At 45.5% G+C, this 20,582-nt stretch overlaps 1 protein-coding gene across 1 annotated transcript in view; it reads right to left on the minus strand.

Moving 5' to 3' along the window:
• PAPPA (pappalysin 1) overlaps positions 1-20,582 on the minus strand; it is a 184,107-nt gene that overhangs the window by 37,102 nt on the left and 126,423 nt on the right. Inside the window, exons 13-15 of the mRNA XM_033012026.2 lie at positions 17,335-17,548; positions 7,744-7,912; positions 1,016-1,199 (exon numbers count right to left, since the gene is read on the minus strand). Of these exons, the coding sequence (XP_032867917.2) occupies positions 1,016-1,199; positions 7,744-7,912; positions 17,335-17,548 (567 nt within the window). The remainder of the gene's footprint in view (positions 1-1,015; positions 1,200-7,743; positions 7,913-17,334; positions 17,549-20,582) is intronic.

The raw sequence follows: 20,582 nt of genomic DNA on the forward strand, positions 1-20,582 counted from the left end.
GTGTATGAACAGAAAAAGGGGATTCTCTGATAAAAATCTCCCCTTTGAGTAGTCTTAACTTGCACTGTGTGTTTGCTTGAGGTTGCCCTTCTAAGTTGGAATTAAAACAATTAAGCATTTGTTTATATATGAAGAAATCAACATATCTTGCCACTGAAATGAAGAATACTTCCCATGCCTCTTCTGGGGATTGCAATGAATTCTACCAGAAAAGGTGATACCACCTCTACAAAAAAGCCTATACAGCATTTGTTGACAACAGCAATTAAGATTACTCCACTGCAAGATGATAAGTTAATATGGCTCTAATGTTCCTTCAAATTAACAATGGTATCTTTTCTTGTTTCCTGAGGACAAGATCAAAAAGGGTAATGTACCAGTAAGCAGAAGAGTTGATGGTGCTGAGATGATGGGGATGCTAGCAGAAAAGCAGCTGGGAAGACAGAGGAGAAAAGGAAAGAAGGCAGCAGAGTGTGTTATTTTCAAGAAAAAATAAAATTGTAGAGAGTCCCCAAACAAGAAGAGGAGAGAAAGGCCAGAGGTAGAGCAAGAGGAGTACGGAAAAGGAGAGAGGTAATGGGTGGATTAGGAAAAACAGTGGTGGGGGACTGTGTCACTGCGACACAGGACTTTTCAGTCTTCTCCTGGCTTTCCAAATACATGGAGGAGGCATAGAAGGGAGACAGACACAGAAAACAGAGAAGGCATGGGAAAGAAGATGAGAGTTCAGTTTGATTTATCCCCATGACTGTTCCATGTTTTGGTTGTATGGAAGCAATATTCACTGTCATTACTGCCTGGCCAGCCGTGATCAAGGAAAGGTCAAAGGAAGGTAATAGAGAGATGCAAAGGAACTTAACTTCTAATGTAAATAAACTTTCCCATAGAGTCTCATAATTCTTCATACTTAAAATATCATTAATAATTCTAAAACAACAGCAACAGTAACATTACTAGGAGCAGCCTGTTAGCTGTGCAGCTCTCCCCAGGTCACTGCACAGATGCTCTCCGATACCTTTCAGAAGAGCAGGAGGTCGGCAAGTGAAGGAGCATTTCTTGCCAAAGGTGGTCCCCTCGCTGCAGTTGAAGGTGGCTGGGTAGACATGGTACTGGTCGGGGACACCGCAGTCCACAGGCTCACAGGTCACCTGCTTGTTCCACTTCCCATCCATGCACATCATGGTGATGCTGGATTCCATCTGGAAAAAGACACATGCCTACAGCCACCACAGCCAGCAAAGGAGAGATCAAAACCATTTCAAGCCTAATAACAGCCATTATTTCTGCTCACAAGTTAAGCAAAACCGGACATGTTCACTACCATCATCATTTGGACAGCAGCTACTAAAAACACCAAGGACCCACAAGAAGCAGTGTCAGAGAACCAGGATGTATTTGTCACCTCTGGCGTGAGACACCAAAGTGCTTCAATATAAAGAGTGGAGCAATACAAATAATCTGAACTCTTGTCTCCATCGCCTCCTCAGACAAGCTGGCAGCCTGCTGCTCTGCCCTGTGATCAGGAAGGAGCGTGCAAGTCTGAGCTGCTTGGAGCTGACAGCTATCCCCGATCCCTGTCACCTTTGCAGTGACACAGCCGCTCCAAGGGGATCCCCGTGTGCTTCTGACCAGTCGAACTCACTCTTGGGTTTGAAGTAAAAGCCAACCTGACATGAGCCCATTTGGGACTCCCGTCCAAGGCTCTCCCCAGAGGTGTCGGTCACCCTTGGACAGGGTACCAGAGGAGGTGGCCTGGGCCACGTCAACATCGTGTTCAGATGCTGACAGCTGCTGTTTTGGAGCGGCCCGAGGCTCCACATGAAACCAGGGCCCTGCTGCCCTGGCACTGGGGACGTGCGTGCCCAAGAGACAGACTTCTTCCCGGAGGAGTCCACAGTGGACAGACCCAAGAGCACCCTGCCCATACGTTCACCGGGCACTTGAGAGGTCAAATACAGAGTCAGTGCCTGCGCTCTGACTTCCCTAATGTCACTCCACCGTCATAGCTACACAGAAGCTACACTTCTCTGGATCTGAGGGATAATCCAAACCACGCAGCAGACTGAAATTCCAAAGTGCTAAGGAGAGAGGAAAAAAAAGAGGGGAGGTAAAGGAGCCACCCGTCCAAAGCTAAGATGAAGAATTTACTGGGTGACTGAAGGACAAACAGATGTTGGCAAAGAGACCCGAATAAACAATATATCCACTTTCTAAGTAAAAAAGGAAAATTATTGAAAACTAAAAGTGAAGAATCTGAAAGTAGGACTCTTCCCTCCATACCAGAATAAAGAGAGGGACAGAAGAAAAAGAAATGTGCGAAACCCAAACACAAGAAGGGGAAGATACCGGTGAGGAATCTGACCAAGCCATACAGCAGCACTCCTCTGCCTCCAGGGAATATTTTATTCAGGGCTGGTACACTCACAGGAGATTTGCACCGTCGACCATTGATCTGGGTTTATAAAAGGAAGGGGAATTTTTCTAGCACACATCAAAGGGACCTGGATTCCCTTTTTGCAAAAACACCCTAATGGTTTCAACAGAAGTTCAGACCTGTCTCCCTTTGATATATGGTTGCATTCGGAATGGAAAAAGCAGTCCCAGAGCTGAGAAACTGGACACTCCCCAAGTGGGCACAAAACCCCTTTTCTAGACTATGGAGTTTATTTAAACAGGGAGCACTGCTGATGGAAAAAAATGTCTTTTCTACAAATTTAGAGTAGCACATTCTGGGATTCTTGGAGTGCTCAGGCGAAGTGACACTCTGTGGTCTCATCCCCAATCATTTTGCTCCCCAGTGGCTACTTATTCTGCCTTTGTTTCTTATCAGAATATCTGCACCAATAAGAAGTGTGTATATTCTCTAGATAGGTGATGACTTGAAGATGCCTGTGCTTCCAGGAGCTGTGGTGTGATGGCTACAGGAGAAGAGATGATACAGCATATTTCCATGTCTTCATAACGCATACACACAGCAGCATCACCACTGCATTTGCACTCCAGGCTGGGCTGCTCCAGCATTCAGCAGCCTCCATTTCAAAGCCTCTATTTCCCTTAACAGATGCTATCATCAAATAACACTCCAGCACCGTGGCTGCTAGGCACCTTGACAGCAGGAGGTTAAAACATAAAACTGAGCTATCGATGTCAGGGGCTATCCAAACGTTACGGAACAGACACAGGTCTTACACTGTATCTTGCTGGATCCACACTGAGCACAGGGAAGCTCTATCAGAGATAGGAGATTCAACTCCAAGAATTCAGTTATTACTGTTGGTGTGTTGTAGTTTAGGAATAAATGATTGTTCCTTCTAGCTGATACTGGCTGCTGAGACACAGTATGGTGCACAAGGGAGTTTCTCTAACAAGAGGGTTGAACATCAGATGTATCTCTATAGAACACCAAATAAACAGAGCGAATTCAGAATCCAGAAGATAACAAAAACATTTAAACAGACGCAATACCTGGGCATGACAGTCAGACCTTACAGAAAATGGGCAAGAATGTTTTGCCCAAACTAACATTTGTGAGAGTATTTCAGCTGCATCTGTGGTCTTTGTTAGCAGAAAGCTGCAGGACACTACAGCCTGCTGGAAATGCAATGTGCCCGGGGGCACGCCTCCCTCGAAGAGATCCCTCGGAGTTACACTCCCACTGCACTTTATTTCTGCCCCTCTTCTAGACCTTGATGTGAAAATAAAAAAGAGTGTCTCCATGTTTTCATCTCTGGGGTTTTCCCCATGGTACTTTCCCAACGAAAACACTAACCAAATCTGGAAGAAACGCCTCCTTCCAGACCCATATGGCTTTTCCTCTTCCTGGCACACTGGCAAGGCCTTTCCCACGCAGAGAAGCTGTGCCCATGTGGGTAAGACCCTGGCTTCTCAGCTTTTTCCCGTAATTTGTTCCACACTTTGTATGCTGGAAGCTGAGGTTTTCAAGGTCAGACATAATAATGGCACATTTTAGAGCATGTCTATCATGTCAACACTTCAAGCAATAGGAACACATGCATTTCTGCAGCAGGACGTTAACAGAGAACATTCCCTGCAATGGAGACAAAGACTAGTGGCTTTGATTGAAAGCACAGGGGGCAACCCCACCACGGAAATTATTGCAGATGGCACCCACCAGCTTTCAGCTTCTCCCTCCTGCGGTGTCCTGCCCGAAGCTGGGATCGCCGCAGTGCCCAGGGGCAGGACCCCAGGCTGCTGAGCAAGAGCCCGTCATTCCCCAGCACCTTGGGGGTATTTCCAACAGCCTCAGCCCGAGTGGTGCCGCCTTCGGATCCGGCACCAGCTCTTAGTGGCAGCATCTGCATCTGCCTCTGCAGATCTCCCACCCGAAGCCTGAGCAGGCACGTGCCTGTTTCGCCTGTCTGATCTGACAAGGTCACCCAGCTCACAGCAGTCCATACGAAGCACTTGGCTTTCTCATCTGGTTTATTAGCTGTCACTTTGGGCACTTTGTGCTGCTTTGACTGGCATCGCAGCAACCGCTTCCCTTCATGTCCTGCCTTCCAAAAGAGGCTTACGCAAGGAGGGAGGGCGGGCGAGGAGGAGAAATACAGTGCACAGTACAGTGAAGAGGATGCAAACTTAAACAAATCTGGTGCCAGACAGATTTGTTTCTTGGGACTTTTAACAGCCTGGGAGAATTCATGTCTCCTTCCTGCTGCCCAAGATCCCAGCCGGCTCCTTCTTCAAGCGATGCTTCACGTGTGAAGTTTCCTCTCCTTAAAAATGAACAGCTGTGCCCTTCCCTCTAAGTATTCTTCCACTTCTGCCCACTACTGTGCCTCTAATTGAACCCACATGAGTCGCGCTTTCTTTTCCTGGCATGATTGATGATGCCTTTGCACAACATTAGGGAGCTGCTGGGTTTTAAATAACACCTCTTGACCAGAGCAGCAGTGGTGGTAGCTTCAAGGAGAGATGACAACAAGTAACTGAATGAGCGGGGCTTTCAGCGAAGGACAAGGGGGAGGAAAGCAGTGACAGACAAAGCGGGAAAAGGGGGAGAAGAGAAGAAAGAGCGATGGAGTTGTCAGGGGGGTGGGAAGAAATCGGGGGGGAAATAAAAACATCCCAAGATCATCTTTGTGAGAGAGATACATGAAGGATTTTGCTCCATCACTATGCAAACCCTTTATTGTTGTTGTTGCTGAAGTCCCTAAATGAGGATGAGAGAGAGCCTGGAGTCTGTAAACAGCTCAGCCCCTTTTTTTATTTTCAAATAGCGAACAGTTTCTACTGCACATGCTGAGGGGTTTTAGGGTTTGGTGATTTTACAGAGTTTTAACAGAATTTGGGAATAGGAGCTTCTCAGAGAGCAGATATGAATGATTTTTTTGCCCTAAGTCTGATTAAAATGGTGGCTTCAGAAGACACAGAGGCCAGAAAGTGCAGAAACTGTTCAGAAGATTTTCAAAGACCCCTTAGATGTAAAAGATTGATTTGAAATGTGACTTGTGCCCCTACGTCTCCAAAGTGCTTTTGAAAATTTTGCTTTTACTTCTCTGTTCATCCTTTTTTTCTGCCTTTCAGTGAAAGACAGAAGACAAATGTGGTTCAGATGGTAAACCAGGGTGTTTTCACTGGTCTGTAAATCATCTTCATCAGCATGCAGCGGTCATGGGCCACCAATGTTCAGTCTGCTCTTTGAGACATTGCACCTCACCTCAGCCTCCTTCCTACCCAAGAGTGTGAAACATCATCAAGTGCAAAGCTACTTTCCTTCCTCCTATTCCTCGTGCAGATCCCCACACTGTCAGTTAAATGAGAATTAAAAAACAGCTCTAGACCCCCAAATCAGTCAGACAAGCAAATATCCAACTAAATGACAACAGTGAAACAACCAACAGCTTTGTGCAAAGTCCCTCAATCGTGGCAGAAAGTCCCTCTGACCACAGATAACAACCCATATGCCCTATTTCATCTCCAAATGCTTGTGACCAGAAGAGGAGCTGAAGCTGGGAAGCAATTGTGGAAGGAGCACAATGCAATTCAATACAACACAATACGAGGAATCCAAACCACAGATTCTGGACTTTCTTGGATAACTCATTTCTTGCCTACATGTTCAACAAGTTCTGGCTTGAAGCACCTGACACAAAGAAATAAAACAAGACAATAGTGAAAGAAACTGTCCGTTCCTTTTCAACAGATCTCTGAGCACATAAATAAACATTTAAAGCCTGTGTTTAATGTGCTTAGCCCAACATGGATATCTTTAAGATGCCCCACTCCTTCCCTGATTTGAACAGTGAATGCACAGCACTGAGCAAACAAAGCCATTGGCCTCAGGGTTTTCATTGGTGGAAAAAAGACGATGCAGTGCAATAGTAGACCAGGGTGAGAGGAAGCATGTTGTAATAGGCAGTGAATCACGTTAGCTAGGGGTGCTAAAATCCTCCGCTCTCGTCATATGAGTCTGATCAAGGCTCTGAAACCAAACTTCTCAGAGCAAAACCATATACAGTTGGCTGAGCCTCCCCAAAAGGTACTCCTTGCATTTAAATAACACATTGCTGGTGAAACATGTTTAGGCTGTTTTATTTGGTTTGGGATTCCTGTGTGCTCAATGTACAGATCCCTTCCAACTATTTCCTGGTTCAGCCATTCAGGCTCGTCTGAGAACTTGTTTGCTGTTCTGTAAAAATGCTCAGCTGGAGCTGGGGTTCTGGTGCTGATGCCAATTAGGGTGGAAGAGGCCCAGCTCGCGGGGTCCTGTATTTGTTTTGTAATTGAGTTGAAAGGGCTGACTCATTCCCCTCCACTCTGTCTCCCCCCTCCGCGAGCTTATGAAGAACACAGTATTTCACAAATACAGACAGGCTGCTGAGCGCGGCCGCCTGCCCCCAGCCCTCCCCGGCCCCAGATGTGTGCGCTGCCCCGACAACACGCCAGAAGGTGCCGAAGGGGGAAGCCACCCCCATGCCACGCTCACGGGACCCGGCAGCGTTAGGGACGAGAGCGCAAACCGGGGCGTCTGCCCTGCACCCACGTGTCCCACGCCCCCTGCTTCCAGCGGCATGCCGAGGCTGGGCCATGCTGCACGTACAACTCGTCCACCTCCCCCAGCACAGAAGAATGTTACAGTTTTTTAACGTTTAATGAAATTGAGAGTTTTCCTCGATACCCCACTCTCTGCATCAAGACATGCTGATTTATTAGGGCTGTATTATTAATGCGTGGCTCAGAGAAGATGGGGAGCACTCCCTGGCCCAGTCGGGTAGGTTTTCAGTGCTTTCTTTGGAATCAAAAAGGCTTGGGTGCTTTCTCCAGCCCCTTGATACCGTGCATTTCTGCAGCATCAGGGTGTGGTTGGGAACAGATGGAGAGAAACACTGCAAAGGAGTTAAGACATTGTTAGCCTCAACCCGAGGAATAAAAACGAGATATTTTGCCCAGAAACTAGTCGTGCAAAAAAACAAACACCCCACCCGCAAAAAAACAACACAAGAAACAGTTTGGTTGAGTAGAGCCAGTGAGATCGGAACATGTATTTAAAACTTTTGGGTTGAAAACTTATAAATTTGGGGAATGTCTGAGCTTTACTCACTGTCAGTACCTCTTCCTACAGAGTCAGATGGCTCCTATTCTGATGAGAAGTATTTGGATAAGGCCTTGTCCCAAGGCTGAGCTGAGATTTGGGGGTTTAGGCTGGGTTATTTCTCAATTTCTCCACATCTGTTTGCCCATCCCTGTCTTGTGGGTCATTAAAAAAACAGCAGAACAAACCTGGCTCTTGCTGAGATCATCGTCTCGCTGGACTTGCAAAATGTAGCCTGTCTTGCAGCTCACGTTGCACTGGGCACCGTTGTACCACCCGCCGCCGGTGCAGTTCAGCAGCGCGTTCTCGATCTCCAGCTTTTGGCAGTCGGTGGCTTCGCAGGAGTAGTGAACACAGCTAGGTGGGAGACAAGAAGTGGTATTTTTATTCAATTCGTTCAATTCATTCCGCAAGAGCAAGCATGTCTGACTGACAAACTCATCACTTGTCAGGCAGCAGGTACACAGACTGCATACTGAACCCCACTCGGCAAAGGGCTCCTGACCGACAAACACACCCTCTAGTTATGTCTTCTAAAGGACAGGGACGGTGGTAATGGTGATGACAATGAAAGAAAATTACAGGACTTGTGAGAAAAGGGAAGAGCCTGCCAGTTCTGCAGAATTAATATATCTTCTGTAATATCCAACTGCACTGTGGCCTTCCTACTGCTGTAGCAACATGCATCCATCCGTCCATCCCACAAGAGCACCCTCCCTCCGAGAGCAGTCTTTATGCCCCATCCAATTTTAAATCTCTGCTGAATTCAGGAGTGCCCGTTATTGCTAGTGGCAAGTGTGCATGTGTGTACGTGTGAGGAGGGGTTTCTGTGATAGACACTCTTATCTTTGAGGAACTCGATTGAAATCAACACATTCATTTTATTCCACTTCACAAGGAACACCAAACATCAGCTGTGTAGCTGTGTTGATAAGCTCTTATCAAGCGCAGCAGCATGCTGTCATTTCAGATCTCTTCGGTTGCTGTCCTGCCATCCATAAAATGTTTCCCTGGATGGAAGCTGTCTGCTCTCCCTACAGTAAATTATCGCAACATTTAGCATAACTTGTAAAAAGAGGGTTTTGTTTTATTTTCCTATACACATAGATGTCTGGTTGACACAAAATCTTTCACTGTCTCTGATGACCCAAGTCAAACATAGCACGTGTTCGAACGTGAGTATGGAGCAGTCCCTCAGCTAAAGGACAATGAAAATGCTGAGAGTATTAAAGCATGAGGGTAGATTTAGACTAGATATAAGGAAGAAATTTTTTACAGGAGTGGTGAAACACTGGCACAGGTTGCCCAGAGAAGCTGTGGATGCCCCATCCCTTGAAACATTCAAGGTCAGGTTGGACGGGGCTGTGAGCAACCTGATCTGGTTGAAGATGTCCCTGCTCATTGCAGGGGAGTTAGAATAGATGACTTTTAAAGGTCCTCTTCAATCCAAACCATTCTCTTATTCTAAGATTCTACATGCAAAGACATTTTGCTGGATTAGAGATGAAATTTCTGGCGTTAAGGATTCCTACCAGGTGATATGCCTCTGCTGAAAATGAATTTAAATTAAATACAGTAAAATTAATTATGAGGAGGGAAACCCTTGACTTATTTCACCATCTATGTGCGTAGGGAAGAACTTGAAACACAGAAAGTTATAAAAAGAAGGGAAAGCAATACATCAATAAACATATTTTGAAATGGATTACAAGGAAGCTATTCCTGTCTCCTAGAAAATGGGTTAACAGCCACCAAAAGCCCATCCACTTTACTAAGCACCAGACTTAGCATGTACATGGTGCTTTGCTGTGTTCAAAGCACTGTGCAGACATTATCTAATTAATTTTCATGACACCCCTGTGAGACACCTGGGCTGGTATTGTTATCTCCATGTTGCTGATAGAGAAGCACATCTGCACATGTCTCTACTGAGCTCTAGATCAGATTAAATGACAGTATTATGTACCTCCACAACTCATTTCTCTGTCCCAGACTAGTGCTATATGGGAAGTGCCCACTGCTTGTAATTTAAGGTTGCTTGTTCAGTGGCGGCCCTTCCCTGGAGTGCGATGAGCCATAAACAATTTCTACATTCAGAACGATCCTATTTCCTCATTGTGCACAAAGTATTGCGGCTGACAGGACTGAGGACGGAGAATTTCACCTCTGTGTTGTCCAACTTGATACTCTTGCATGCAACAAACAGCGCCCTGTCTATCAGCACTACAACTGTGATGCTCATTACTTCTGCAGAACGGATGATCATCTGCCAGAGGTGACCTACACAGAGTGATCCTGCCTTTGGTAGGATCTCCCCCTGCCCTATACCAAGGGTTTCACGCATGTTTTCCAGTCATGGCAACTCCTACCCTGACTTACACATTTAAACTGCCATTGATTTCACTTTGCACCAATCAGTAAGACTGTGGATGGGATGGTGGAAGAACAAGTTGACGGTATATCCTCGTGCCCAGCTGGTCTTCTCTCGCAGAGAAATGAGGTGAGGAGAACAGCCATGTGCAGTTATCTTGTAAATGCCCAACATGAATCACCCAAGGGTGTGATCCACAGGCTTTACACTGTTTTGGCAGCAGCCCCCCAGGCAGCCTCATGTACTGTGGCCCCCTGAACACAGCAGTACCTTACTGTTGACCTCACTGCACTGCTAGTTGAGTAAGTCACCAATTAGCATTAAGAAGAATATCAGAACATGGATATGAACATGTTGAGTGAGAGTACAAATGATGAATAACGTCCTGTTGGACCCTCCCTACATGTCCCAGTTACACCTACCCATGAAGGCTATCTGTCACTTTGCTCCCCTCTGTTTTTCAGACAGTGAGGCTGCAATACGAGTTCCTCCCATGCCAAGGCTCCAGTGACGAGGAAGTTGACTCATTGAGGAAAAAAAGCGAGCACTATTGCCAAGCCATTCTCAGAAGTACACATTGCAAACCTTGACTGCCCATTGCAAAACTCCTGCAAAATCTGAAAGCCCTTTTGCACAAAAGTTGGAAAAATAAAATAATAGCAGACCTATTTCATTTAATACTTATGTGAATCAATGTGCTCCACATTGATGTAGCGCTGAATTCAGCCTTGAATGGCTTCAGAGGGAAGGATGAGCCTAAGAAAACCTTTGCAATTTGCACAAAGGGAAATCTAGAGCAACGTCACCACAGTCAGTGGCATTGCTTTTCATTCCCATCAATGTAAAGGAGAAAAAGAATCTGGTTTCTTGAGTTCGTATCAGGACACCAGATGAGCAAGCCTGGGCTTAAAAGTCCTACAGAACTGAAACGCCACAGACAAAGGCATTAAGAAACACTTATTGTGATGTTCTTCTTTCTGTTTACAAGTCCCCTTGTGGTCTTCTTAAATGGCCAGGGAACATTTTTAGCCACCCCCTCCAGGCTCCAGATTATGCCTTGGTTAGCAGATCATCTGGGCAGCTTGCTCTGTCTGTAACTCTATATGAATGACTTCAGTGACAAACAATACAACCATTCACTTTTTGTAAAAAAACAACCACCGCCACCAAATGTTTCCAATTTAAATATTTCTGGTTCTCTAGCTACTGGTTCCAATTTGGTATCAGCTACTGTCAGCCATAAATCCCAATGAATTTTGAAGTCACGATCCTGAATTGAGTTCTGCAAATGCAGAATTAAGGAGGAGAAATTAATATCTCCAAGTAGGAAGTTTAGACAGAGAACCCATCACATCCATATTGCAGAATTGTGGGTTACAGAAGCTCTTGCCATTTAGTAGTGGTTAATCATCACATGCTCCAGAAACTATGCATTCCTTGGGAAAGAAACAATATAGAGTATCTGAGAATTAAATCACTTCTACTTTAACTCATGTTGATGCCTGGCATAGGACAGCTTATCCCATTTTCTTGCAACCAAAATTGGGTGACTTAATCAAAACTGCTTATTTCAAATCATCCTTGGTCTACCCTAACTCCTCAAACATACCTGGGAATTTCTTGTCAGAGTATGAGCTGGTCTAGAAGAAAGCTATGCAAGGGACCCAAGGTTTACTCTAATGATTTACTGATCTGTATGTAACGAAGAAATGTCAGTGCCTGGCATATTCCCTGGCAGTGTTTATTTTACTAGGCCCACCTCAGAATTCACCTGATCTTGTTCTTGCCCTGGTAGTGCATGATTTCCTAAAGCAACATTTTTGCACCAAGGTGAGTACAAGGAGCAGTGGATTTCTTGCATGCATTCTGCTGCCTGCAGCGTGTTAAAAATACAGATCAAGGCAGACCGTTTCAATGATGTAAAAAGCCCTGAACGGAATTAGCTTCACATGTAGGCTGAAGTTCTGCGCCAGTTCTTACTTTATTCAAATCCATTCTGCCCATCCCTAATCTAAATGAGCTCAGTCATTAGCCTCTAAATCTTTATTTCTCTGTGCCAATATTGGCCCCAATTCAGCAAGGCACTTAAACATGTGCTTAACTTCAAAAGCACAGTTAAGTCCCACTGATAGATTTGACTACAGGGGGATGTAAGCAAATAGCTAAGGGCTTTGCTAAATTGGGGTCTTAGTGACACAATCCTAGAAACATTTGTATTTTAACATGTTTATAGAGAATTATAACAATTAAGTGAAACTCTTCCTTCCTCACACAAAAACAATCCAGGACTTCCTCTTTCAAAAAGTTTACAGCAGCCAAACTTTCTTTTCCTAACCCTGGGGTCAAGCACTTTTCCAAGAACTCATCTTAACATAGTGCCCTAATTATTTGTTTCCTTTGTGATAGTTCTGACACATATATATGCATAGGTGAGCACAAAAGCTTATGGCACACGCTTGTTATGAGAAGAGCCTCACCATAATCTACTGTACATAGGAAAAACTTTTTCACAGTCCAGGCCAGCCTGGGCTGCAGATCTGAAGCATAATTTGGTTTTGTTCTACGCCACCATACAGACAACTCACACACGTGTTGCCTTCTGAGGGTTTTTCTAACAGATTTATCCTTACAATGGGTTTGTGTTCTCCTCTGTGGAGATTCCTCTAAAGGCAAGATCGAGTTCTGTCTCTAATCTAAACACATATGCAGCATTTTGAAAAGCAAAGGCTGCTAGACACATTCCTTGTCGCAGAAATAAAAAAAATATGAACTGTAAGGTTGGCAATGAATTTATCTTCTTCAGTCTTCAGCTAAAACACATCACTCTCCTTGTACTAACACATAATCTGAAAGAATATCTACCTGAATCCTTAGGGCTGGATGGGGACCAATCAACCTGTGCTGACTGGGCCACTGGGAGAAGAATCAAGCCCTTTCCTTTTAGGTGTTTGCCTTCAAATCTGGTCCATGAGAGTGACCAGAAGAGCAGCATCACCTATGGTCCCTTCAGCAATCTTACGGCAGTATTGTTGGGCCTGAGTCTGATAGCAATCACAGCAAAACCCAAATTCATAATGATACGGCCAGGATTGTGGATAAACCCAAAGATTTACAGAAAACACCTGATCCAACCCCAGGTAAGCTGTGGGAGGAAGAGAGGCAGGGGCCAGCACGTCCCCACCGCTGGCAGGGTAACATCCTCCCTGGGGACTGGCTCTGCCCTCAGCCTGCCTGCACCCCGCTGGGTGAGATATTCCTGCCCAGGGAGGGCCATATTCAACCGATAAAGCTCCCAAAGCCCCACTGCCCTGCCAGCCTGGAAGCCAGACTGTGTGCCTGGGCATTAGCAGCCCTGCGGGTCTCCCTGCCAGAGTCTGTCCAGGCAAACAAAGAAAACGCATCGCCTCCCACTTTAATAAAAGCCAAATGATGCCGTTTGCCAATTACCAAAATGGGGCGAAGGTTAAAAACCCATTGAATTATAACACATGTCACGGACCAAAGCTTCTATGATTAACAGTTCTGTGAGAAATTCATTAATTTCACCAGAAGCAAGCTGACAGAGATTGCGTTTAATGGCAGAAGGCAGGGCAGGGGAAAGGCAGCCGAATCGGGAAAGAGAAAGCTGCATTAAATCAAAAAAAAAGAGACGAGGAAATCCTTTTTTCCCCCCCGCCCTTATAAAAAGGAAAATAAATAAAAAAAAAAAACCCTAGAGTTATAAAAGGTGGCTGCATTTGTTCTGCTGCCGAAGATTTATCTTCATTTCTTGATGGGGAAGCTGACAGCAGGAGACAAGAAGACAAAGAGAAGAGCTGGGGCAGGCTACGTCTGCTTGGGGCTTTTTTGGGGCGGCAAAGGGTGAAGCTCGGGGGACAGCCCTCCACGAGGCCAGGGCGAGGGCAGGCAGTGGCATGTTGGCCATGGGTAGGTCTTGGTCTATAGTGCTGACCCCCTCCAGCTGTCAAACGCCCAGATGTGCACAGTTAGGGAGGAAGGTAAACCCAAAATCTCCTCTACAGAAGCAATTTTGCAGCCGTAACAGCGAGTTTGTGCCAAGATTTAACCAAGCAAAGGAAAGGAAGTTTTTGCTACACTAACTAGAAAGTAGAAGGAGCTGCACAATGTGGAGCATGCACGCCGGAGAGCTGCGGGCAGCCAGAGCTCACTCCAGCAGCAGGGAGGCTTGTCTTCATTATGAACACAGAGTTAATGTTGAATTAGGAAGTTGGAAACTCCTGAAACCCACAATTCTGACAGCCGAACTGGGAAGCCTACCTGGGTTTTCATGCCCCCTGTCTGCAATTTCCAGGAGAGGATCAAACGGCACCAGGCGGGATGGAGGAGGGGACAGGTTTGTGAACACGGCAGGGAGATGTCTCCAAGGAAAACCAGCACTGCACAAGAGCTGCCTCGCCAGGGATGGGAGACCCCCTCCATTTGACATTTCCTCACAGTGAAAAGGACAAAAACCTGATTTCTGAGGAACTGCTGTCAAAGGCAGCCCCAATGCACCAGGCCTTCTTGCTGCTTGAGTGCCTGTGGGGTGGGAAATTATACTTCTGCTTCTGCACACCCAATTTCACCGTTCACTCCATGAGGCTAAATAAGATATAATAAAAGTATAATAATTTGAGCTATAAAGTGCAAGAGAAGAACTAACTAGGCCATTGTATCTGGTCTAAGGATGCAATGTGAAAATAAAGCGTGTCATTTTTACAGCACATCTCCAGCAGTGAGGTAAACTTTTGCTGAAAACAAAAAACAGCCTGTGGTCAGCTGCAGCAGAAAAGCCAACAACTGGAAAAATACAACTGGAAAGTAGAGAGGTTTTTTGTTTTCAAACCCTCTGTAAATGTCTTCAGAAAGATGGAATGGATTTTCAAAAGAGCTAACGATGACTGAGGACAACTACCTATAAAATTCAAAGGGACTTCTGCACTTAAGCTCCTTTTTCTTTTCTAAAATATTAACTGTAGCTCATATTTTAAGAAAGAAGAGTGAGCATATGTTTTATTTTCAGTTATTAAGTTGTCACTAACCCATGGGAGCGATCCATTCACCCTCAAAATAAAAGCTGTGTTAACTTTTAAGGGCTGATATATTTCTTTTCCCTCACATATTTAAAATCTTCACCCTTGCCTAGAAGTGTCTATATCTGGCTATAAATCCTCTCCAACCAAAATAATTCTCCTTGAAGAGAGAGAAATAATATCTCTTGTAGAAAGAAGCCAAAAAGCAGGCAAAAATATCCATGTTGACCTAAGGAAAATGAAAGCGGTAAAATTGATGCTTACACATAGGAAGGAAAGATCCTTTAAAAATTAAATAAATATTTTAAAAATCAGATTAGGCAAATGCAACCAGTGGGGAAAAGGGAGAAGGGAAGGATGAGCAGAGTGTGACTGGCACTCAAAGGGAGTCTGACTGGGAGACTGTGAGCATGGGAGGCCGAAAACCCACATCCAGCTTCTGAACTGGTTAAGAAAAAATGTTAAAACTCCCTCTTACTATGTTCTTCCCGGACTGGGTGAAATAACGAAGGAAAAAGATGTCAAGTGACAGCAAATGTGTCCTCTATTTCCTGGCTGCACAGCTTAATGCACAACTTTCCATACATTTCAGATACCTGAACTGCTTAGAGTTTCTTGTACACAAGAAAGCGTATGTGTTCACCCCAAAAGATCCCATCACAAGGAGATTTTCCACTACAGCACTGTCATCAATGGAAAAAGTCCCACTGATTTCAACTGGCTTTGGATCAGGGCTTTATTTCAGAGAGTTTCTAGTTCCTTGACTGACATGGAAAACTTTATGATCAATCCAGCGTTGTAACCTGCAAGATCTAAAATGTTACTTTGAATGAGTGAGGCTCTGACAGAAGATTTTGAATGCAAGGGGCTGAGATGGTTCGGTGTGTCATGAAAACAAAACTATGCAAAAAAAAAAAATCAAGAAGAAAAAGAAGAGGCAAATGGCATGTGATTCTTCTTCAAGAGATTTCTAAAGGTTAGTTTGCTGGGCTGCAGAGGTTCACTGAAGCTTTGCCTAAGGGGAATGCATTTTATTATTAAGGAAATAACTTTCTAAACACAGAGCACTTTTAATTTTGTAAGTGAACAAATGGTTCAATTCCTACTGAAAACCTGAGAGGGAGTGATGTGGTCCTGCATCTCAGCCCTCTCAAGCTCCCTGGTGCTTCTCTCCATCTCCTTTCAGTGGGTCTTTCTCGCTCTTTTTCTGTCCCGCTCCTGCACTGGGATTTGGCCAAACTTCCAGAACTAGACTTCTCATCTGAAACTTGATCCTGCTGTCTTTGGGCCTCTGAATTTATACAACCTATTGCACAGAATGATCAGACTCCCTGAATCTAGGTCAGAACACACTGACTGGATTGATTTAGCTATAGATATACTCTTTTTTTTTTTTTTTTTTTTTTTAATTTTCTCTTCTCTCTCCCCCTTCTCACCCTCCCGCCTTTCCTGGAATAAAAGCAGGTCCTAAAAACAAGCCAGAACATTATCAAAAAACCTGACAGCTTGCTTAGGAGGCTGAGCAGAGGTTTTCTGGGATATGCAACTTGGTTTACTATTGCTGCCGCTATGGTATGACGACTGCTCACAACTTTAAATTCGCAAAGGAAAAAAAAAAAAAAAATTATTCTTTCAGGGGTTTTGCTAAATTCTCCCCTCTTCTTTTCACTGCCTCGCTGAAAGGATCCATGAAGCTGCTGCACCAGAGGCCACGAAAGGTCACAATCTCTGTGGGATGCTGTAAAGCAGAGACTGAGAGGGGTTGGTGGTGATCTATTGATGTGTCTGTAATAACAACAAGAATAAAACGGTAGCCATAAACCTTTCATCCTGGGGGGTCCCACTGAGCTTTTCAGAACGTGGGCCAGATCCAGAGAGGTACTGAGGGCCCTTACCCAGCCATAAAAGCACCACAAATGCTGGTGGCCAAGCACCCGCCGCACGGGGCCGAGCACCTTGCAGGATCTGGCCCCGCTGGGGCACAAGCATCACTTTGTCTCCGCGCGACCGCTTCTGTGGGAGGTCCCTGTAGCACTTTAGCAGCACAAAGCGGTTTAGATTGAAGCCAGTGTGTGAGTGGCGAAAAAGATGCCGTACTGGGGAATGTATGGAGAGTTAACTGGCCCCAATTCCAAGCTTGGGATAAAGGAGGGAGGAGAAAGGAAGAGGAAATAATTCACTAACAGTATCCCATGCGGGTTAAATGTCCCATCCATCCTGATCAATGAGAACACTGCCGGTTTTTTACCAGCGACACAAAAGGGTCAGCAGGGTTCAGCTGCTGTGCCCCTCCTGCCCCCCTTAACCCCCGGCGCAGGCGGGCGGCGCGGGGACGGTGGGTGGCGAGGCAGAAGGAAGCAAGCTGACAGGCTCACCTCTGCTCCGCCGGGCTGTAGGTCTGTCCTCGCTGGCAGCTGCTGATGGTGATGGGGTCGAAGTTGTGGAAGGAACGCAGGGCCACCCCAGAGATGGCCACAAACTGGGAGCTGAAGCTAATGAGGACGGCCTGGGTGTGATAAAAGGGGTGACTGAGGTCATGGATGACGGGGATAATCAGGGGATTGTTCCTGCAGCTCAGGACGTGGACACCTGCCAGAGGAGAGACAAGATCAGAGGAAGGGTCAGACTTAACACAATCGCTTCCCGAAGCTGTGGGCACTTCAGAAGCATTTCACCCATAGGAATGGCCCTATAGAGCTGAAAAGTTATGGTAAGCTGCCTGGAGGGGCTTCCCAAATCGCTCGGCAGAGCTTAGCTGAGAAGTATATACCTCCAGACAGCTGAAGAAAGGCTGCCATTCTCTCCACGAGCGCGGCAGGCTCTCAGAGCAGTTTCTTTAGACCACAGCTACATTTCTATTGTGTTCTGTTAAATCAGGAGCAACCATCACAGAGGAAGCAGAGTTGCACTATTGTAAAACTGGTCTGAGAGGACAGTTGGAGGCTTTATACCGCGCATCAAATGGTGCCGGCAGGCTGGGTGGCTTTGTGCACCGTGGGCAGCGCACCACTGACTTGTTTGTAGCTGTGCATGTCATTAGCACTCAATGTAAAACTTTTTTGCATGAGCTCTCCACCAAATGTACCCAGTTTTGATTTTTTTGATGGTTTTCAGCCTTAGGGTATCTTGCTCTTTGCTAAAAAAAGCAAAGATGGTTCTGGAGAGAGAAATGAGGGTGATGGGCCCACTAAGGATTTTACAGGTGATCTCATTTGAGAAGACAATAATTGTGCCTCGGGAAATAAAAGTGTCTCAAGAGGTCGAGGTGCACAGAAGCACCACAGAGGTGACAAGGAGACTTCTTAATCCCTTTTCTACAGCAGAGAAGGCACTCAGTGATAGTTGGGGAAGAAATTCCCACCTTCAAGCAGAGGCAACCTGAATTCAGATGGGCCAAACACATCTCAGAGGTAACTCAAAGGACAGACAGCTGTCGGCTGGCCTCAAAATTCATTAACTGAGATTCGCGGCCTGACGGCTGCCTGCAAAGCCCTGCCTCCACGGCTCCGTGGCATCGCTCCGAGGATCAGCTTGGCTCCAGCTCCATTCGCTTCACTGGAGCTCCCCCAGCAACGGCTTTGGCCCAGGCCCTTTGGCTACCCTGATACACTTACGAATTTGAAAATAAAATAAATTCTATTTGCATGTTTAACTGGCTCAGGGATTTCTATTATTATTATTTTTTTCCAGTTCAGGTTTCTTGACTCAATAGGGAAGGAATAAGAAAGTTTTCATTTTTCCCCTTAGAAAGTGATTTCCTGTGAATTAAGACAGTCTTCTGACCACTCTCTTTAAACATCTACCTCCCACCCTCTACTTTAAAAAAATCTTCCTGTAATAAAAAAAAAAAAAAAAAAGCAAACCTCTTTTTGTTTTGGTCTTTACCTGACCCTGAAATAACCTCCCTGTCTACTTGCCTCCCACAGGTCTTTTGATATCAGCTCCTTGTGGAACGGTGCACGTTTCTCACTTACAAACAGGTGCAGTTAATACTTGAAATCCCGGGTTCCCAAATTCCTTGGAAGTTTCTGCCTTCTCTGATGGAAAGCCAAAAAAGACCTTATGGTATGAGGCTGTTTATTCACTTCAGTTTCATTCCTTGCTCTCAGGTGGTGTCCACAACAAAACAGATCCTCAGATCTGTGCTGCAGTCGCTGGTGCTTTCTGACCCCAACAAGGTAAAACGGGGGCTGAACAGGTCAGGTTCCTTTAACTAACCTGCCTCCATTAGCAAAAAGCTACACAAGATAGCACAGGTGCCCATGGCAGGGGAGTTAGAGCTCTCTCCATGCTTGCCCCTGTTCCTGTAGCTCTGGAGCCAGCTATTCAATTCTCAACAGCTCTTGCAAAGTACCAGCAGCTGAACCCCTGTGTCTACAATGGCTCTGAACTAGCAGTGCTGAGGTGTTTGGCATCCCAACCTCTCCACTGCCTACCGAGACTCAGAAGGAGCTTCTCATTATTTTCTGGGAGTCCACATGGTGAAAACTTGCTCTGACCAAGGGGAGAAACCGCACTTCTGGATAGACTGCCTTTTGCTCATGGGAGTATCTTTAGCACACTGAGGACTGAACAAGCTTTAAATTATTGCTACTTCCTTTTGGACGTAGTCTTAGTTTGCCACTAACTTCTGCTTAAGGCTGGCTGACTGTCCACAGTCAATCCTGCACCCAGTGCATGCCAAAATTTGCATTTCAGCTGCAGTGTCTAGCTTGCCATGGTGATAATTCAAACATGTCAAACACAGCATATAGGAAAAGGACTTAATGCCACACCCAGAACTCAAAACAGGCCTTGGGAGCTCTGCCTGATTAGAACTTCTGGGTAACCTACCTACACCTTTCCTCTGCTCCAGGCCAGCCTCTTCTTAAAAGGTCAGAGAGGCTTTTCCATGATGAAGGCAGCATTTCAGCTGTGAAGATCTCCAGGCATCAGTATGAGCCATGCCAAAGTCATGTTGCAACTTCATTGAGGATTTCAAAACCTAACCCTCAGTTTCCTCTTTGCTCCTCTTTCTTGTCCTCTTTCTCTCACAGTCTGTCTGTCTGTCTCTATAAAATGTCGCATTAAGTATTTGTTGGCATGTTTTTGTCTCCAACATTTATGTCTCAGAGGGAAAGAACTATGTGCTACTGTTCTGCGAAAGGAGGAGGGTAAATTTAATCCAGGGGCTCTGGCAAACTGGGAGCTATCCTGACTCAACCTGAGCAACTTGCTATGCATTTTGGTTTGTTCTCGGACAAAAAACACCATGAATTTTCTTTCTTTTCCTCCACACCTCACCAAATGATATTACCCTGGATAGTCATCCAGCACCTGTCACTTGTGTGTGTCCCTTCTCCTCATCATTAGTAGGAAGTTCATTTGAGTTTAAGCTTGTCAAAAATGGAAAGTTATGGTAAAACAGAAAGCTGGGGGAAGGGGGTTCTGTTTCCTTAAAAACTTCTCTTGGGATGACATGGTCAGCTTTCTTCCCAAGGGAAAAAAGGGCAGGAGACAACTGCAGAAGGCTTCTGCAAGTCTTACCCTGACAGAGTTTGGAGCTAGAGTGAACTCCTTGGTCCTGGAGCTTTAACGCAGAATTAATTCACCAGAGACAGCTTTCCCAGGCTCTGGGACCTGT

Source organism: Tyto alba, unplaced genomic scaffold (genome assembly GCF_018691265.1).
Source record: "Tyto alba isolate M040663 unplaced genomic scaffold, T.alba_DEE_v4.0 Super-Scaffold_11, whole genome shotgun sequence".
NCBI classification, from domain to species: domain Eukaryota; kingdom Metazoa; phylum Chordata; class Aves; order Strigiformes; family Tytonidae; genus Tyto; species Tyto alba.